Source organism: Dromiciops gliroides, chromosome 1 (assembly GCF_019393635.1).
Source record: "Dromiciops gliroides isolate mDroGli1 chromosome 1, mDroGli1.pri, whole genome shotgun sequence".
NCBI classification, from domain to species: domain Eukaryota; kingdom Metazoa; phylum Chordata; class Mammalia; order Microbiotheria; family Microbiotheriidae; genus Dromiciops; species Dromiciops gliroides.
Genome location: NC_057861.1, coordinates 538,620,084 through 538,636,438, shown reverse-complemented (window position 1 = coordinate 538,636,438; position 16,355 = coordinate 538,620,084). Strand labels below are relative to the sequence as shown.

The 16,355-nt window shown below is 40.2% G+C and overlaps 1 protein-coding gene across 1 annotated transcript in view; it reads left to right on the top strand.

Annotated features, from left to right (window-relative positions):
* FAM20C (FAM20C golgi associated secretory pathway kinase) overlaps positions 1–16,355 on the top strand; it is a 153,357-nt gene that overhangs the window by 20,112 nt on the left and 116,890 nt on the right. The window contains exon 3 of the mRNA XM_043964715.1: positions 14,529–14,607. Coding sequence (XP_043820650.1) covers positions 14,529–14,607 — 79 coding nt within the window. The remainder of the gene's footprint in view (positions 1–14,528; positions 14,608–16,355) is intronic.

The window sequence follows — 16,355 nt, the reverse complement described above, 5'->3', positions numbered from 1 at the left end:
GGTGTGATCTGACCAGGGCATAGTGCAGAGGGATTATTCCCTACTCTCCATCCCCTCCCACCCTCGCTAGTCCTGGACATTATAGTTCTCTGAGTTGCCAAATCCATCACCTTTTCTGGAGTTCTCATCCATGTCAACCTGTCTGAAACATTTACCACTACTGACCATTCATTCTCTTTTCTGCTCATTCTTGGCTCTCTTCCCCCCTCTCTAACCATTCCTTCCGCTCCTTTGCTGGGTCCATCATTTATGACCTGATTTTTGAACTGTGGGTATACACAGAAAGGCTCTCTCCCAGGGTCCTCTTCTTTTTTCTTTCTAAATTCTTCTTTGGGTCATCTCATGGACCCATGGGTCCAATGATTGTTCTTCTGCACATGGCTCCCAGGCTGGCTTTGTTTCCAGGCCTAGACTCTCAAATGAACTCCAGTTCCATATTATCACCTTCCTATTGGTAATTTCAAACTAGATGATGTATGGACATCTCAAATCCAGCAAATATGTTGAAACCAGAAGTCTTCCCCCCCCCCCCGCCCTCCCAAACACAACTCTATTTCTAATGTGCCTACTTCTGTTTAGGGTATAACTGTCTTTTTAGTAACCTAGATTCACACTTCCAATCAACCTCTAGTTTTCATCCTCTCTTACTTTCACTGTTCTCCTCACCCCACCCTCTGACCCATATCCAGTGATTTGCCAACTTGTTCAACTATATCTCCACAACATCTATCCTCTTCTCTCTACTCGAATAACCATTACTCTAGTTCATGCCCTCATGTCTTGTCTGGATTTTTTCAAGAGTTTCCTAAGCCATTTACCCCGCCACTTCCTCTTCCCCAAGACCCTCCTTTTCCCCTTCCATCCTCTAGCAAAATACACTGAGGGCCAGGGGCAGCTAGGTGGGGCAGTAGATAAAGCACAGGTCCTGAATTCAGGAGGACCTGAGTTCAAATCTGGCCTCAGACACTTGACATGTACTACCTGTGTGACCCTGGGCAAATCACTTAACCCTCATTGCCCTGCTGAAAAAAAAGAAAATACACTCAGGGCCAAATCCCAGCTGTTTTTGTATGCCTCCAACTGAATTATTTTTTAATATTTTTGAGTATGATAAAACTTTACTTTAAAATGCAGAAACTATTTTAATGTTTGTAAAAAACTGTATGAAACCAGGTGGTATCAACCTCTGCTCTATATAACTACCATAGTCAGTTGGTTGTTTGGTTGTTGTCCTTTGTTCCCAAAGAGGACCAAATGACATCGTTCTATTGGGGTCAAGGTAGAGTGTGTCCAATTGTGGCTGATCAGATTAATCTGATCTCAGAAAGCTCTACCACAGGTCAGGCACAAAGAGTCCATGTGAACATGTATAGTAAGGATGTCTCTAAATTTGCACATCTCACTTTTCTTGAGCTACTGCAATTCTGCTTTGCTCATGACATGTGGGCATGTCCTGTGTCAGTGTCTCCCATGTCTCACAATTGATTCCAGAGTTCTTCAGAGAGACCTTGAGAGTATCCTTGTATTACTTCTTCTGACCACCATGTGAACACTTCCCTTATTTGAGTTCTCCGTAACTACCATAGTAATATTCTCATTGCAGAGATCTGACTGGATTATTCCTGTGCTCATTAAGTTTTGGGGGCTCCCTTTGCCTCAAGATCAAATACATGTGGATAAAACACTGGCCCTGGAGTAGATAAAATACCGGCCCTAGGGGCAGCTAGGTGGCGCAGTGGATAAAGCACGGGCCTTGGAGTCAGGAGTACCTGGGTTCAGATCCGGCCTCAGATACTTAACACTTACTAGCTGTGTGACCCTGGGCAAGTCACTTGACCCCAATTGCCTCATTAAAAAAAAAATACCGGCCCTGGATTCAGAAGGACCTGAGTTCAAATGTGACCTCAGACACTTGACACTAGCCATGCGACCCTGGGCAAGTCACTTAACCCTCATTGCCCCACAAAAAAAAAAAAAAAAGACCAAATATGTATTCCTCTGTTTGGATTTAAAAGCTTTTTACAATCTGATGTGAAACTACCTTTCCAGACTTGGAAGCATAACTCCCTTTCACGTATTCTTTGATTCGATACTGACCTTCTTGCTGTTCCTCACATATGATATGGCATCTCTTTCCTCCATGCCTTTGCATAGTCTGTTCCCATTCCTGGAATGTACTCATTCTTCATCTTTACCTCTTAGGATCTTAGCTTCTTTCAAAGCTCAGTTCTAGCACCACCTCCTACAAGAGGCCTTTCCTAAGCTTCCAGTTTACTTACATACACACGCACTCACACTCACACTCCCACACACACTCATTACCACATATTTGCCTTGTAGGCACACACATATATGTGGTATTCTTATAGAATATAAGTTTCTTGAGCGTGGGGACTATTTTATTTTTGCATCTATATTCTCAAAGCCTAACACATAATGTTTAATAAGTTGATTGATTAATGCAGCCCAAGATTGAATTAGATTTTTTTGGTTGCCATATTGAGTCATATTGAGCTCACAATGCATCAGAAACCCCAAATCTTTTGCATACAAACTGTTATCTTTCCCATCTTATATTTTCAAAGTTGAGTTAGAATATAAAAGACTTGATGACACTACTATTCTTGTCTTTCTATCCCATTGATTATTATAACTCTTGGCACATAGTAAGCACTTAATAAATGCTTGTTGATTGTAAACACAAATCTTTGTCAATTTCCATTAAGGTTCAGCTTATTAGATTTAGTTTATTCTTTTTTGCATCTTAATTTTATCACCAAAAGTATGATTTTTCTTTCCCAACCTTGTGTCATTTGTAAATAGCCATTACCTTTATCCAAGTCATTGATAAAAAAAAAGTTACATAAAATAAGGACAAGCACAAATTCCTGAGGTAGGCAACTAGAAACCTTCTTCAAAGTTATTATTGAACTCCTAATGACTTTGGGGAGTCCATTCCTTCAGTTGGGTTTTGTATCTACATAACTTTTATACTCTTTTCTATCCTATATTCTTCCAGCCTGTCTATAAAACTAGCACTAGGGCTTTCCCTTTACAGCTCTAATATTCTAGAATTCTATGGACCTGTGCCAGTCTGTCTTTCTTTTTTCTTGTGAATAGAATTCTCCCTAGCTTAGCCAGAAATGTCAGCATCTCTCTATTTGGGATCTCACCTCAGATTTTCCAGGAAACCAAGGAGAGGGTTGGACTGCTTGCCAAGTTCAGTTACTCATAAAATCTTAGTCACCATTCCATATGATATTAACGAGGTTAACCTTGATTTTGAACTGACCAAATGTCAGTTAGGGAATTTTACTTGCACACCTAATTGTTAGAGACACCTTCCAAGCTTTTATGTTTAGGTATCATTGTTGATTTCTGTGGTGATGTGTTGTTTTTTCTTGATGGTAGAAGCATGTTTTATGTGGAGACAGAAGACCTAGGTTTGAATCCCAGTTCTTCCACTTAGTATTTGTTTAACCTTCATAGCTAAAAGTTATAGGGCAGTGGAAAGAGTACTTGTTTTGGAGCCAGAGGATCTCAGTTCAGATTTCACTTCTGACATGTTCTGCCTGTGTGATCTTGGACAAGTGACTTGTCTAAAAGTCTCACTTTGACTCTCAATTTCTTCATCTGTCATATGAGGTGCTAGAGTAGATTGCGTTCAAGTCTCTTCCAGTTCTAAGTTTTATATATTATATATATATATATATATATATATATATATATATATATATATATATATATATATATATATATATATATATATTTGGTGAGGCAATTGGGGTTAAGTGACTTGCCCAAGGTCACACAGCTAGTAAGTATTAAGTGTCTGAGGCTGGCTTTGAACTCAGGTCCTCCTGACTCCAGGGTCAGTGCTCTATCCACTGTGCCACCTAGCTGCCCCAGTTCTAAGTTTTTAACCGTGCTTTTCAGTCCATCTATTCAGTCAGTTAACATTAATTAATTAACCAACTAGTCAATCAATTAATTAATTGGCTATGATGTACAGACAAATTATCACTTCAGATCATGTTCTTTAGTTGAGTGAAGCACCAGCTCATTGTTGGAAGTCATATCCCTTGGTCAAATCACTTAACCTCTCTTAGCTGTGGTGCCCTCATCTATAAAATCAAATAATAGCTGATAGATCCCACCTAACAGAGGTTGTCCTGAGACTAAAATAAGGTTAATGTATGTAAAGAACTTTGTCAACTTTAAATAGTTATATAGATGTCAGTAATTGATTCCACTTAAGATAAAGCATTGAACGTGGTCTTTTCCTCAAAGATCTTGTTTTTTCTGAACCCCTTTCCTCCCTCTGTGCCTTATTCCCGGCCTCTTATTTCCCAGTCTTGATCTTCTCTCTCCTCTCCCTCTGATCAAAATTTGCTATTGGAAAAAAAATGGACATTAGTTATTTATACCTCATTGTGAATTTAAACCAGTGTATTCCCTCTCTTGGGGAATTTACATTTTAAGTCTCATCTCTAACTGGGAGAAGGAAAGATTTCCTGCTCATCCCTAGTTAAAAGCACTATTTGGTATGAATGAGTGGGCAGCTAGGGGGTACAGTGGTATGAGCACCAGGCCTGGGTTTAGGAAGATTCATCTTCCTGAGTTCAAATCTGACCCCAGACACTTACTAGCTATGTGACCCTGGGCAAGTCACTTGACCCTATTTGCCTCAGTTTTCTCATATGTAAAATGAGCTGAAGAAGGAAAGGGCAAACCACTCAAGTATTTTTGCCAAGAAAACCCCAAAATAGGGTCACAGAGAATTGGACAGAACTGAAACAACTGAACAAAACAACAAAATGAATGAGTGGCTGAGTGGCAGAGCTTTCCATCTACCTTGGAGACACATCACACAGGGCTCCCTTTTTTTCACTAAACCATATGGCCTGCCTTACTATTGATTGACCATAAATCATCTCTCCACACAGTCCTCTGCTTTGAATGGTAGAACCATAGTTAAGGAAAAAAAATCTGTCTCCCAAAAGTATTACGAAAGGCAACTAACTGCAGCAGCTTAGTTCAGGAGAATTTCTGGTTTCTGAAGTTTCTGCTAACTATGAATTATTTAATGCCCTTTAATTTCTAATTATTTATTTGTTCCTTGGGGATAAGCTGGTAATACAGTGGAAGACAAGGGTCAGTAAAACAGCCATACATGTGGGATTCTCTTCCCGAAGAAGAATAATTAGACTGACCAGATTTGCATAATATTTTGTTATATTTTTTAAAAAAGATTACAGGCATTGAAAAAAAGCTAGTGACCTCACCAGCACAGACGCAGGATCGCATAATTAAAGGGTTGTCTACCGAGTGGTCCTGCTTATTAAAAAGAAATGCAGAAATCTAATGGGGGTTTAATTATGCCACTTACTTTTATTTAATAAGAGAGATAAGACTCTTTAGCACATGAATTTCAGCTCTGCCAAATTATTTATTAACATGAGGAATTACCTGATAATTCCTTAAAAGTGTTACAGTCAGCTAAACTGGGTATAGACATATCTTGCCTTACTCACTTGGAGAGAACTTTAAGAAAATTTTATAATAACTAGGGATGCAAAAGTCAGGGATGGAGCTGTTCTTTGTTACTGAGGAAGGGATTTGCTAACTTCTCCAGGTGTATTTCAACTTTGTGATTGTATAATATCATGAACAGCCTTATGTCCTGAGAACACAGGTCCATTCGACGCCATACAAAACAATTTAGGGTACCTTAGTGACTTAGGAGGAGAATAAGTACAGGAGATTGACTTCTTTACATGTCATTTCTGCTTCCCCAGTACTCCCCCAATACAGCCACACCCCCCCACACACAACAAGCAAATGAGCCAAGATACAGGATAAATAGAAAACAATTAACAGAGGAAAGACACTAGAAGGGGACACTTGGGGAAGGCTTCCTGTAGAAGGTGGGATTTTAGTTCTTAACCTTTTTGTGTATGTCAAGGTCCTCTCTGGCCATTTGGTGCAGACTATGGACTTCTCAGAATAATGTTTTTAAGTGCATGAAATAAAATAGACAGGATTGTGAAGGAAAACTATCACATTGTAATAGTCATGTAGAGATTGAAAAACAAAAGATCATGGATCCCAGGTAAAAATCTCTGTGAGGAAAGTTGATAAACCTGCCCTTTAGCCTACTTCCACATTCATTTCCCAGGCTGCATGTTGTCCTTTCCAATCTATACTCCCATTTAGTAAACTGATTTCTCCCAGGCAAAAATATTGGGGGGAAAGGGGAAGGCAGCTAGGTAACACAGTGAATAGAGCACCAGGCTTAGAGTCAGGGAGACCTGAGCGACCTGGGCAAGTAACTTAACCCCTCTTTGCCTCAGTTTCCACATCTGTGAAATGGCAATAATAATAGTATATGCCTGCCAGGGTCTTTGTGAGAATCATTGTAAAGCTCTCAGCACACTGCCTGACACATAGTAAGCACTATATAAATGTTACCTATTATTAGCTATTTATCAAATGTGTATTAAGTAACTCCTCCAGATACTCTATATCCTCAAGCACTAAGGATATACAGACAAGACAAAATACTGAGACAGCCCTGCCTTCAAGGAACTTATATCATACTGGGAGCATATTCTGTCTCACATTAGAGATGGTTCTAGCTGAATGTGTCAGGGCAGTTAGATGGTGCAGTGTATATAGAGTGCCAGGCCTGGAGTCAGGAAGATCTGAATTCAAATCTGGCCTCAGACATTTACTGTCTGACCCTGAGCAAGACATTTGACCCCATTTGCCTCAGTTTCTCCATCTGTAAAATAAGCTGGAGAAGGAAATGGCAAACCACTCCAATATCTTTGCTAAGAAAATCCCAAATGCTGTCATGCCATGAAGAGTTAGACATAACTGAACAACGAGTATGTTACTTTTTCCTCTGCACCTTCAGTTTATGAGTAATTTTGTCTTCTTTTCATCTTGAGCCAATACAGAATTTAGAATGACTTTATCTTTCCCTATAATAGTTTCAATTTTTATCCTTTGCTATGTCACATTGACTGGGCATTACAAAGGATTGGGAGCAGCAGCTCCCAAGGGTCATAGATAAGAACCTAAAGGTCATTTTATGGGTGAGGAAACATATATGGAGAGTTTAAGCGACCAGGCCAAGGTTAGGAGAGGGGAGAACATTTCAGGCATAAAAGCAAAGTCAGGAGGAGTAGAAAGTGCAAAGTACAAAGTACTAGTGTCCAATGGGTAGATCAGTCCAGCTAAACCAGAATGCTCATGTAGAATGGCGGTAGTGGAAATGGTCAGAAGGGCAGTTTGCTGCCAAACTGGAGGGGTCATTTTATGGAGTTTGGACTTTTTGAAATGAGGAGCTACTGAAGTTTATGAAGTACCTTGAAGAGCCAAGTTTTGCTAATTCTATCACTGTATCATGTAGCCTTCCACCCTGGCTAAGAGGCTAGTCCAGTCATTGAATACCATCTGTAGCCACTGTCTTCCTACAGAGCCATCTGCTCTGGGCATAGAAAGATGGCCAACTTAGCATTTTCAAGGGTGTGGAAAATACTGATGTTCTGTGAAAGCCCTACTGAACTGCTTTCCTCATGTCTAATGTTCATTTCAATTACACTTTTCCTGGCATATGGAAAATGAAAATTATAGTTAAAAATGCCAAATCATCTGTTAGTAAACATGTTATTGTAGGAATGGTTTAAGAGGAATAAATACCAGTTAAGTCTAGCCAGAGCTTTCCCAACACAACTAAGGGACAATCTCAGAAACTCTTTATGTTCTTCTTGACCAAGAAATGAAGAGAATCAGTAGGACATCCCTAAGGAAAAAAATTCTATTATCGGTTTTAACTATCTACAGCAGTTTTGATCCTGCTGCCATATTTGATTTTGGATGAGACCCGCCTAAGCTATGGTTGGTTGGACCATCTTTAAATATACCAGGAAGTATTTTGATCTAGAAAAGACTTTAGAGGCAACCTAGTTCAATCCCCTTATTTTATAGATGAACAAACTAAGGCTCTAGAAGTTAAATGACTTACCCAAGGTCATACAGATGTCACGGTTATAAAAATAGAAAATAAAAAAGTCATAGGGTATGTGGGATATTCATGGAGAACTAGCACTTCTTGTGTAAGGGCTTACCAAAGGCATTTTCAGGGCTCCTCATCCACCTTTGGTGTCTACCTGTTACCTGACTCTTATCTGGGCTCCAAGAAGCTGTAGCATGCCCAGCAGCCACACCCCAGTAAAACCACTTTGGCAGATGGGTTAAATCAGGCTGAAGGTAACTGACAAGCCTCAGATAAGCCCTCCCTTAGAGGGATGTCTACTTTGAGCATGTGATGACTTCCCCCGGTGGAATGGGCAGATGAGAACAGTTCATTCCAGTGGCCATGAAGGTGGCTGAAGTAGACTCTATGGAGCTCTTAGAGCTTGGTCAGACATTGAAGACTACATCCTGGGTCATCACCAGTTGTCCTGACCTTTGTCTTGCCACTGTATATAGATGACTCAGGAAGAGAGTGAGGCTGCTGCTGATTTTGTGCAACTTTGCACAAAAAACAAATATATATGTCAAGATATCACCCCATGATGTTATGGTCCTCTTCAAAAATAAAGGACAAGCAACAACAAAATAGTCATATTTGATTATGGATAAGGTCATTATAAGGTATGGTTGGAGAAGAAAATGCATATTGTTCCAGTATCTTTCCCAAGAAAATCCCAAATGGGGTCACAAAGAGTAGGACATGACTGAAAAATGACTGAACAAAACCAGCAAAGGTAGAGTTAGTTAGACTGTCTAACTATATCAGGCAGGATCATAAGATTTTGAACTGGGGGGGACCTTAGAGGCAGTCTAATCCAATTTTCTTGTTTGACGGATGAGGAAATCAGGTCCCAGGAAGTGACCCAGGATCACACAAGTAGAAGTAAAAAGAGTTAGAATTTGAAACCAGGTTCTTTAACTCCAGATCCAGTACTCTTTCCACTGTACTGTGCTTCTTCTAGAAAGATCTGCTGCTTCAAACATTGAAGAAAGGTGGGGCATAGCCAGGAGAAAGTGTGTTAATGGCCTTGAAACCTCAATGCCATCCTGATATGGCAGTCAAAAAAATTAATGTGGTCTTTACATCTTTTTTATTCTGAATGTTTATTCTGAATTTTTACATTCTGAGTGTAACATTCCAAATAAAATGAGATTTTCCATACGTAGTAGAACAAAAGAGAAATATACATAAGATCTCAAATCTCTGTTATGTAGGACTTGCTGTTCTTTTAAAATATAAGAAATTCAACATGTAACTTTCAAAGTTGTCTTGGTTGCCTGTGATTCCTTATGGCCATCTTTCTTTTCTCTGTTGGAGTTTTTTTGTATTTTTTTTTTGGTAAATATTTCAGTAACCAATGGACCAATGTTTCTTTCTTTTCTTTTGCTTTGTTTTTGGTTTTCTTTTTTTTGGAAGAGGGCAAGTCTATCACTTATCTTCCCTCTTCCTCCTGGGTCTTTTTTCCTTTCCCCTCCCTTCCCTTCCCCTCCCCTACCAAAAAGGAAAAAAAGAAAAAGAAAACCCACATATCAAATATGCACAGTCAAGCAAAAAACCCATCCCCACTTTGGCCATGTCCCAAAATGTATGCCCCAATCTGCCTGAGTCCAGCACCTATCTATTTGTTTATTGTTGTTGTTCAGGCATATCCAACTCTTCATGGCCTTGTGGACTATAGCATGCCAATGTTGTCCATGGGTTTTTCTTGGGAAAGATACTGGAGTGATTTACATTTCCTTCTTCGGTGGATTAAGGCAAACAGAGATTAAGTGACTTGCTCAGGTTCACACAACTAGTAAGTGTCTGAGGCCAGATTTGAATTTCAGTGTTCTATCCACTGAACCACCTAGCTGCCCACTTATCTGTTCCTCATTGTGCTTATCAAGCTAATAAAATCTTAAGCTACATTAAGAGAAACATGGAATCCAGGAATAGGGAAGGGGTAGTTTGATTTCTGCCTGGGTCTGACAGCATTTGGGACATTTTATTCTGTTCTATGAACCACATTTTAGAGAGGGCATCAATGAGATGGTGAGTATCCAAAGCAGGGTGACCAGGATGGGGAATGATGTTGAGGTCATACCTTATGAGAATCAATTGAAAATATTAGGGATATTTGGAGCTTTGGGGAAGAGGAGACTTAATAGGGATTTGATACTCTTCTCTGCCCTCTCCCCCCGCCTCCACCATCAAGTATATTAATTGGAAGAAGGATCAGTTTGCTTGACCCCAGAGGCAAAAACTAGGAACAAATTTACCACCGATATTAAATAGTAGGTGCTCAGTAAATATTTGCTGAATGAATCTACAAATGATAAAACTGGAAATCTCTGCTCCCCCTGTATTCCTGAAGCAAATGCCCATCTGTTGTTGGAAGAGAGCGGCATCCTTCTAAGACCCTGGCATTCCCATTGTCTGTCTCTAATTTGGTATCTGCCTCCCCTCGGTGAGTGAACAACGAAACCCTGGAAATAGTCACGATCTTAAACAAAATGAAAACAGAATAGGACAAAAGAGAACTCCAGAGCTGCCTCCTTCATTCAAACAATAGAATGGTAGACTGTTGGAGCTAGAAGGAACCTGCCACAAAGTTGGCCTTGCCCAAGGCTCTCCTTTTTACAGATGAGGAAGCCAGACTATTTGACCTTGGACAAATCACCTCCCACTACCACTCTCTGGACTTTCATTTCCGGGTCTACAAAAATGAGAGGAAGAGGCTAAAAGATCCATTTGGTTGCAGTTACAAAAGTCTGGCCAGTAGCCCACTGCTCCTTCTGTGATTCAAAAAACAGGCCATTTCCTAAAACCTTCAGGTGAAGGTGACCTCTCGGCCTGATTTACCTGGATCATTGATTTGGTTTGGTATTTCATCCATCAGCATTTTTCTTCAAGACCACATATTCATGGCACTGTCCTGGACTCTGGTACCATATGAGCTGGCTTAGTTGCATTCCCAGAGTTCTCATTGTCACAGACAAAATGCAACAAACAAACCAAAAATGCGGAACAATGACCTGGGTCTCTGTGAACCAGAGCAATTGCCCTGATTTAGGGAGAATAGGGGCTCCCAGCTGTTTGGCAGTGAGTAGGCAGGTAGCTGATGGGGGGAGACAGAAGCAGTTTTATTTGGGGTTGGGATGGGGATGTACTAATGAGGATGCTACAGTAGAAAGCATGTTTTCTAGCTTTGGAGATAGAGGACAACCTAGGTTCAGTTTACATGACAGCTCTGCCACTTATATTGCTTATATAACCTTAAGTAAATCATCTCTCCTCTCTGGGCCTCTGTTTCCTCATTTGTAAAATGAGAGAGTTAGATTACATGACTTCTAATCAGCGAAGTGGCCAGTGCACAGGGGCTTGGATTTGGAGTCATGAGGACTTGAGTTCAAATCCTGCGTCAGACATTTATTTAGAGGGGTGATGCTGGTCAAGTAATTTTTTTTTTTGGTGAGGCATTTGGGGTTAAGTGATTTGCCCAGGGTCACACAGCTAGTAAGTGTTAAGTGTCTGAGGCTGGATTTGAACTTAGGTCCTCCTGAATCCAGGGCCAGTGCTCTATCCACTGCACCACCTAGCTGCCCCCTAGTCAAGTAATTTTAACCTCTTTCAGCCTCAGTTTCTTCATATGTAAAACGGGGTGATCTGTAAAAGCATCTACTTCCCAGGGTTGTTGTGAGGATAAACTGAGATGACATGAAAAGTTCTTTGCCAACCTCAAAATGCCATATAAATGGTAGTTGTTATTATTTGTAGAAACAATATCCCTTCCGGCTTCAAATCTACATTCCTATGATCTTTGGACCTCTCAGGTCCCTTTCAGATCTAAAATGATGAGCCTATAATCTGAGGTTTATAAATACATTGTTCAGTCGTGTCTGATTCTTTGTGATCCTATTTGGGGTTCTCTTGGCAAAGATACTGGAGCGGTTTGCCATTGCCTTCTCCAGCTCATTTTACAGATGAGGAAACTGAGGCAAACTGGCTTAAGTGACTTGCTCAGGGTCACATAAGCTACTAAGAGTTTGGGGTTGGATTCGAATTCAGGTTGCTCTAGGGCTGGAACTCTATCTGCCGCACCACCCTGCTACTACCCTTATAAATGTACAATCAGTTTATCAACTTTATCCGGGAGAGAGAAATTAGAGGAGAAATCTAGAAGGCTGAGGAAAGAGACTAGTGGTCCCTTCTTCTCCATTCATGCTCTTAGGTGGAACTTACGGACCCATGTGATTTTGGGGGAAGCTGCTTCTCTTGTCCAGGACTAAACTCCAGTGACCTCACAGGGTCATTGAGAGGAATAAATGAGATAATTAGGAGAGAATTAGCATTAATATAGAACCTACTGTGTGTCACCCTGTGCTAAGGGCTTTCACAACAGCCCTTGGAGATAGGTGCTATTGTTATGCCCCTTTTACAGTTGAGAAAGCTGAGTCAAAGAGAGGTTAAGGTACTTGCCCAGGGTCACACAGCTAGTAAGTGTATGAGGTCAGATTTGAACCCAGATCTTCCTGACTCCAGACCCAGCACTCTATCTAATATAGCACCTAGGTGGTTGTAAATTCCATGTAAACTTTGAACTTCGTATAACTGCCAATGAAGCAAAAAGCATCTATTGAGTGCCTACTATATACAATAGGCAGTGTGGTGGTGCAGGGGATAGTATTAGGCTTGGAATCAGGAAGATTCATCTTTCTGAGTTCAAACCCAGTGTCAGACACTTACTAACTGGGTGATCCTGGCAAGTCACTTGACCCTGCTGGCCTCAGTTGCCTCATCTGTAAAATGAACTGGAGAGGGAAATGGCAAACTGCACCAGTATCTTTGCCAAGAAAAGCCCAAATGAGGTCACAAAGCATGGGACATGTCTGAAATGACTCACTAACACATGCAAGTAATAGCTTATTATAAGTTATTATTATTGTTATTATTATTATTATTATTATTATTATTTGTGGGGCAGTGGGGGTTAAGTGACTTGCCCAGGGTCACACAGCTACTAACTGTCGAATGTCTGAGGATGGATTTGAACTCAGGACCTCCTGGATCCAGGGCCGATGCTTTATCCACTATGCCACCTAGCTGCCTCTCTATTATTATTATTTTAACAAACTTTCCCCCTGCCAAAGTTGGGTCTTGATATTTGTTATAATGTATTTTCACCTGGATACAAATATTAAGGATTTGAGAAGTGGGATGGTAAGTAAACAGTGATATTTCCTTAGGGATGAGCCTATGCCTATCTTAGGAATGGTGCTATGTGGGCAATACCCAACCAACTGATTTTAAGAAGGAATCTCTGACCTTAGAATCATAGTGTTAGAATTTAGATCTGAAAAGAACCTTTAAAGCAATTACTCCAATTCCCTCTTTTGATAGGTGAGGAAACTAAGGTGCAGTGATTTATCCAAGGTAACAAAAGTTACCTTTTCAAGTGTCAGTGCCAAGATTTGAACTCAGCCACTTAGACTCTCTATCCAAACCTCTTTCCACTAAATCCCCTCCTTGCCCTCTTTCTCCTTCCATTACTGTCTTTCCCATCAGTATCTAAATTCCCTAAATTTCCTTACTGCTTAGAAGCCAAGGTCAGACTGAATGTTTATTTCTTCTATCTTTTGGTGAGATTTTCAGACTCAGACCTTCGTAAGATATCATGAAATAGCTAAGTCACTGGGTCTCATTCTCTCCTGTTCAGCTTAAATGTCAAACAGTACAACTGAGATCTGGGAGAATGAGCTTCATTTCCGGCTGACTTGTCAAGTACAGTTCCAAAGTGCTTGCCTTAGCACCCCCTCCCCCCAAGAGTGAATCACTCTCCTCTCTAGGTTGAAACATTCCAGAGGCAAGAGTTACCTTTACAGTCAGAGAACCGAATTCTGTGTGCAGTGTGTCTACAGTCTATAAGAAATACAGAGAACTGGCTCAGTAGAAATCCATATAATGTCAAAATGAGAGCTTTCTAGCCTGCATAGGAAAAAATGGGCCAGTTTCTCTATAATCACTTTTACTGGGGCAGCAAGATGGTGAGGTCAGTATCAAGTGCTGGACTTTGAATCAGGAAGATCAGAATTCAAATCCTGCTTCACACACTTACTAGCCATGGGGCCCTGGGCAAAATCACTTAACTTACACTTGCCTCAGTTTCCTTCACTTTAAAATGGGGATAATTATAGCACCCACCTCCCATGGTTGTTGTGAAGATCAAATGATATCATAATTGTAAAGCACTCAGCATAATGCCTGACACATTGTAAACGCTATATAAATGTTTGCTATTGTTGCTAACTATTATTTACTTCCTGGCATTGTTTTAAGGATCAAATATAATATTTGAAAAATGCTTTGTGAACCTTAAAATGTTATATAAATACTAGCTGTTATTGTCATTGTTGTTGATGGGCAATATAAGTGAAACTGTTCATTATTGTACAATTTATGACATTAAATTGATGTGTTTTTTTCATTCTTTTTTCCTTTTCTACAGCAATGAAGTCTGGGGGAACTCAACTAAAACTCATCATGACATTCCAGAATTATGGGCAAGCACTGTTCAAACCCATGAAGTAAGTGCAAGAAGTTTTGGTGTCTGGGTCTGGGGAATCCATAATAGGTCCTACTGCTCATGGGGCCAAATATGAACTGTGTGTTTTCTGGGAAACATTATCAGAGTTAAAGAGAGGTGTCTTGACTGGACTTGCAACATTGTAACAACTAGAACTTGAATCTTTTTCGGATCCTTTTCTTGGCTCCTTCCTCTCCTTTGGATACCTTTGATTCCCTTTCAGCTCTGCCCCACCCTCCCCCAGAGCCGGTGCCCCTCCTGCACCTAAATCTCCAGTCAGAAGGAAAACCACAAGCTGAGAAATCATCATTACCTTAGTAATTATAAAGGCATGCACATTTTATTTTTTTATTTAATATTTACTTTTTCCCCAATTACACATACAAATGAAAATTCGTTTCATAAAACTTTGGGTTCCCAATTCTCTCCTCCCCGCCTCATTGAGAAGGCAAACAATTTGATATAGGTTATTCCTGATGCACATTTTTTAAAGGGGAGACCAAAAAGATGCACCCAAAGGAATGAATATCTAATGGAAACAATTCCAGGCAGCAGGGCTTCTAGTTATGGGGAAGAAATTTTGGCTTGTGAGACCTACTGTTGCGATTCAAATGCCACGCAAGCACGTATTACTTCTTGTTCCAATCTTAGCTCCCACCATTTTGAGGAAAACAATGAAGGGGCCAGAGTCCCCCTCAGACAGTGTTGCACAGACAACTTGTCCCTTGGTACCTTTTCACATCATCTTCTAGGAAGGAGACATTTCATCCCATTTAAGGTTCCTTTTCACAGATGATCTCATTTAGCTTGCCTTGAAGGGAAGCTTACCATAGTAAACTGCTGCCCTCATAAAAGAGAGTTTTAGACAGAAACTCTCAGGTAGATTTAACCTCAAGGACTATATTTGATGCTCTTGGGCTTCACTTAATCTATCTTTGATTCAGTCTGACTTGTAATGAGAGGCAAGGTGACTAATCAGGTACTTGCATTATGAATCGAGCTTTGAAAATGGGTCTGAGTGTCTGTTTAGGAAAAAAAGGAAATCAGGAAAGGGAGAGAAGACAGGATTGTTAGAGATTGTCAACAAAAAATGAAAATGTAAAATTTGGAGTGCTCTCTTCATGGAGTTTTGCAAAGTCACTTGAGGCTACCAAATGTTTAATGATACTACTTGTTAACTGCGTCAGGGGGATCAATGAAATCACATTCATTTCCTGTCTTTGTTTCTGCTTTGAGGGAGTTGAATTCATTACCTTGATCTGAGATATGCTGTACAGGAAAAGGAAATTGTAGTTGGAGTGGTCTTTTCAGGAAGTGAAGGGCTGAGCACTTATCCAAGATAATTTGATCTTCTGAACTTTGAACCCCCTATTTCCTCATCATCCAGGGCTTGGTGTTAGTGTGTGTGTGTGTGTGTGTGTGTGTTTGTGTGTGTGTGTATTTACTGAAGATTATGAATTTAGAGCCACAAGGGACCAGAGAGGCCATCTGGTCCTGAACGTAAGAAAGTCCAAGCTTAGAAAAGTATTGTGTTTTGTCTAGTGTCACATGGCAGAGCTAGGCTTGAATTAGTGATGTCCAAGTAGTTGACTCCTTTTGGATAACCTGAAGATAAATTTGGTAGTGTTCCTAAATCTTACATTTCTCATCCTTTTGGCATTTATAGAGCACTTTAACACTTGTAAAACACTTTACATATTGTATTTGATCATCATAAAAACCCTGAAATATAGGTGCTATCTCCATTTT